The following is a 3,602-nucleotide window of genomic DNA, read 5'->3' on the forward strand; positions in this document are numbered from 1 at the left end:
AATTAGAAGTTTGGGTTACTCTGAAGTAGAGAGGGCTCCCAAGACAAACTGACAAATCACAACCCCTACAGAATTTCTGACTCATTCTACAAAGCTTTTAAACAGCAATCAAAAAGAGCAAATGTTTTTGCTTGAGAAGGAAACTTTACTCACCTACAAAAAGGAGATAACGCAATATTTAAATGTGTTTATACACTGTAACTTGCTTTCAAAAAACTGAGCAGTTACTCTTTACTGACAGCAGTCAAGACGCCCGCTAGAACTGGAGACAGACCACCACACTTACTCACTCTGAACAATCGCTTTAATCACTAACTCGCCACATTTCACTGCATCTCCTCATGCCACTCCAACACATTCTAACCAGTGCACGGCAAGACAAATCACTCCAGTTTTTGGTATTACCTCTGCAGTCGCTACATACCTCTCGGTGCTGACGGCATGCCAACAGCAGCTAAGGTGGTAGCCTACATCGCTGAACTCACTGATCTCACTTTAGATCACTGGTGTGACGTGGCAGCCCCAGAACTGAGCACTGGAAGAAGAAACGGGCCCCTCGTTCTTCCAAATGAGCACAGTGTGATTACAACCTATCCCTCACATCTGGGGGGGGGCAGTACAAAGAACAAGTCAATTTTTAGATGAAAAGGAAGAGAGCGTAGGGACCTAATAGCCTATTGAGGGGAACATCCCTGCAGAGAGGGGAATGCACTTTCCACTGCCTTTAAGATTAATGGCTGATTACAAGATAAGTCTGTTAAAATTAAGAATCCATACTTGACAGACTTTTCAGCAAAAGTCCACGCTAGGTCTCGCTACAACAGCTCCACAGAAATTACGCCAAAGGAAAAGGCAAACTCTCCAGAGCAGATTCTCTTCTTCACAATCCGACATGCGATTTGGTATAGCTAATTACTTGTCCATAATACTTTAAGGTGACCTACCAGACACCATTTCATCAAAACTGGATTTAGCTTCTGGATGCCTCAGCAGTGACTTGGGTGTCAAAATGATCAGCTGTAAGACAGAAATTTTTCCAACACTCAGGAGCTGCTTTACCTACATAATTACATGCAACATTTGTAACACTGTTCATACAAAACCCACAAACTGAATATGCTATAGATCAAATTAATGTGAATAGCAAACACAGTAAATCATTTTTTCCTGTTTTGAAAGCCTAGGAAGTTTCAAAATTATTCAAAAGATTTGGGTAATCCACTCCCTTTAAAGGGTCTCAAAAACCATTGCTTGTGCTTCTCTTTGAGAACAAAATCAAATCACAGGCTATGAACCAGTAAAACATCCAACAGTTGTATCTTAGGTTTTTGAAGTTCCAGCAATTAGACATGCAGATTATAGTTATGCAACCTGTTAGCTACACAGTGTCTTGGCAAGCTCATCTGAAGGTCTGCACAGCCAGAAGGAAGTAAAGCTGAAAATCAAGTTTTAGAATCGCAGTAAGTCAGCGCTGAGTTTCATTCCATCAAATCGGCCACTTCAACCTGTGCTCAATTAAGGTTTTTCACCAGCGATTCTTGTTCTTTTCAGCAGTATGTCATATGCAAACAAAGACCCCTCTTTATGTGAGGGTTAATATACTTAGAATAATCAAGCCCGTTACAGTAGCTTTACCGGTTTTCTGAATGGCAGCAAGATCTGTCTTCTGAGGACGTGAAAGTAATTGGCTGGAGTTGAACAATTCACCACAATCCAGTTGCATTCATACAGCTGGGAAACTTCAAACTGCTCACTGAACTCCTGAGAGAGACATTAAAGGCATCAGAAAAATGCCTGAAAGATCAGAAAAAAAGGCTTGAAAGCCATCCTTCTATTTCTCTCAGCAACTCCCTTCCTCAAAAAACTTAATTAGCAGATCTCTGCTGAGATTTTATTATTAGCTAGGGAAGCATCCCTACAAATCATTCTCTTCAGTTTCTACTTCTTCCTAAAAATGTATGCAAATAAAGGCAAAAAGCTTCCATTAATTTCAGCAAGCTGGGAAGTCCAGGAAGGAAGGGTGAGGAGGACTAGGACTTCAGTAGGTGGAAGACACAAAATAGAACCCCTTTGAAAGAATCTTAAAACTATAATTCATTTTTTGAGTGTATAGTTAACTCACTCTCTCCCATTTTTTGGTAGGTGTCCTGTCCTCTTATACTATTTTAATACATAAATTTCATATGTTTTATATTTATGTATTTTACAAATATAGGTTTTTTATAATCCAGATCTACGTACATATATATTAGGTTAGCATATATACAGGTATAGGTACAATAATCTCATTACAGATTGGTACAGCATCTAACACTATTTCCTGGTCCACGGTTTGAGCTCGTACCTTCTATGATAAAATTTATAACTTGCTTATTACATGCAATTGACAGTGCTTAATTGTAGTCAATCAAACAGGTCTTTATTCTGACAGTACACTGGCAAAAATCACTTTTAGATGAGGAGGGACATGGCTTTGGAACTATCGTTGCCCCAAGGGTAACAAACTCAGGGCCAAAATCGACACATCCATTTTATTTTGCCTTTTTTTTTAAATTGGTGGGCTTTTCAATTAGTGTATAGCAGCGTTTCTTAGGAAATCTGCAGTGGGGAAGTGGATGCCCAGTATCCTGTAGAGCTATGTACTTTATCTGTAAAAATGAATGACCAATGTATGAAGGTCTTCGCTGAATCCAATTTAGAAGTTGCTTATTTTCATGCTCCCAGCAGTACAATTTAGCTCCACTGCAAAGAGCCAGGAGTAGTCTTACTTGGTCTCCTTTAGAAATTAGCTAGACGCCTCTTTGCAGTACACCCAGCAATATAAACAAGCAGAATCACTGGCCCTGAGGAACAGCCATAAAAAGCTCATGCTGCCAGAGATTAATTGTGTATGACCTCAGCTTTGAAACGAAGCAGCACATACTGCATACTTCCATTACTTTTACTGGGACCAAGTTAACGTTACACCAACTCTTGAAACTAAACCTTAACCCACTATACCTAGCTAAAAGGATGCTTCTTACAAAAAAATATCTCTGAGACGTGAAGAGCAAACAAAGGACGTGGCCTTTGACAAATCTACTTACTGGATAAGCATCAGAATCGTCATTGCTCATCTGCAGAAACCTCTCAGGCCTGGCTGATGAATGCTCCGGACCCTGGTAAAAGTATCATTTAAAACAACATTAAAAAGCCAAATCAGCAGCTTGACATCAGTCTAGGTCACTCACTGCAGAAGTACCTCCCGTCACCCTGGCAGCTCTGCACCAGGCTGCGCACCTGCCCCCCCAGCCAAAGGCATTAATGCCAGCAGCAGTGAGAGAGGAGAGGACACACCGCAGGACTGGAATTCTTTGTCTTCCGTAAACTGTTTTCATAGGAGAAGATGAGGTTTTACACGGATTTCCAATGCTTTTTCCAGCTGCAAGTAATTTCTAGCCTCAGCATAGCTGCATAATGAAGACCAGCGAAAGGGCAGTAGGTACATGTTGGCACGAGAACGACCTTACTAATGCAGGGCAAAAAGGAGCAGGAGGGATGTCAGGAGGAGAAACACAGCGTGCCTCAGTGTACTGCAGTGACTCACGCTTCTTTGGGCCAAA

General features: G+C 41.0%; 1 protein-coding gene across 1 annotated transcript in view; it reads right to left on the reverse strand.

Moving 5' to 3' along the window:
- The window catches only part of OGDHL (oxoglutarate dehydrogenase-like), a 50,508-nt gene that overhangs the window by 3,085 nt on the left and 43,821 nt on the right, over nucleotides 1-3,602 (reverse strand). Inside the window, exons 17-19 of the mRNA XM_009334614.1 lie at nucleotides 3,087-3,158; nucleotides 1,636-1,761; nucleotides 945-1,017 (exon numbers count right to left, since the gene is read on the reverse strand). Coding sequence (XP_009332889.1) covers nucleotides 945-1,017; nucleotides 1,636-1,761; nucleotides 3,087-3,158 — 271 coding nt within the window. The remainder of the gene's footprint in view (nucleotides 1-944; nucleotides 1,018-1,635; nucleotides 1,762-3,086; nucleotides 3,159-3,602) is intronic.

Source organism: Pygoscelis adeliae, unplaced genomic scaffold (assembly GCF_000699105.1).
Source record: "Pygoscelis adeliae isolate BGI_AS28 unplaced genomic scaffold, ASM69910v1 Scaffold361, whole genome shotgun sequence".
NCBI classification, from domain to species: domain Eukaryota; kingdom Metazoa; phylum Chordata; class Aves; order Sphenisciformes; family Spheniscidae; genus Pygoscelis; species Pygoscelis adeliae.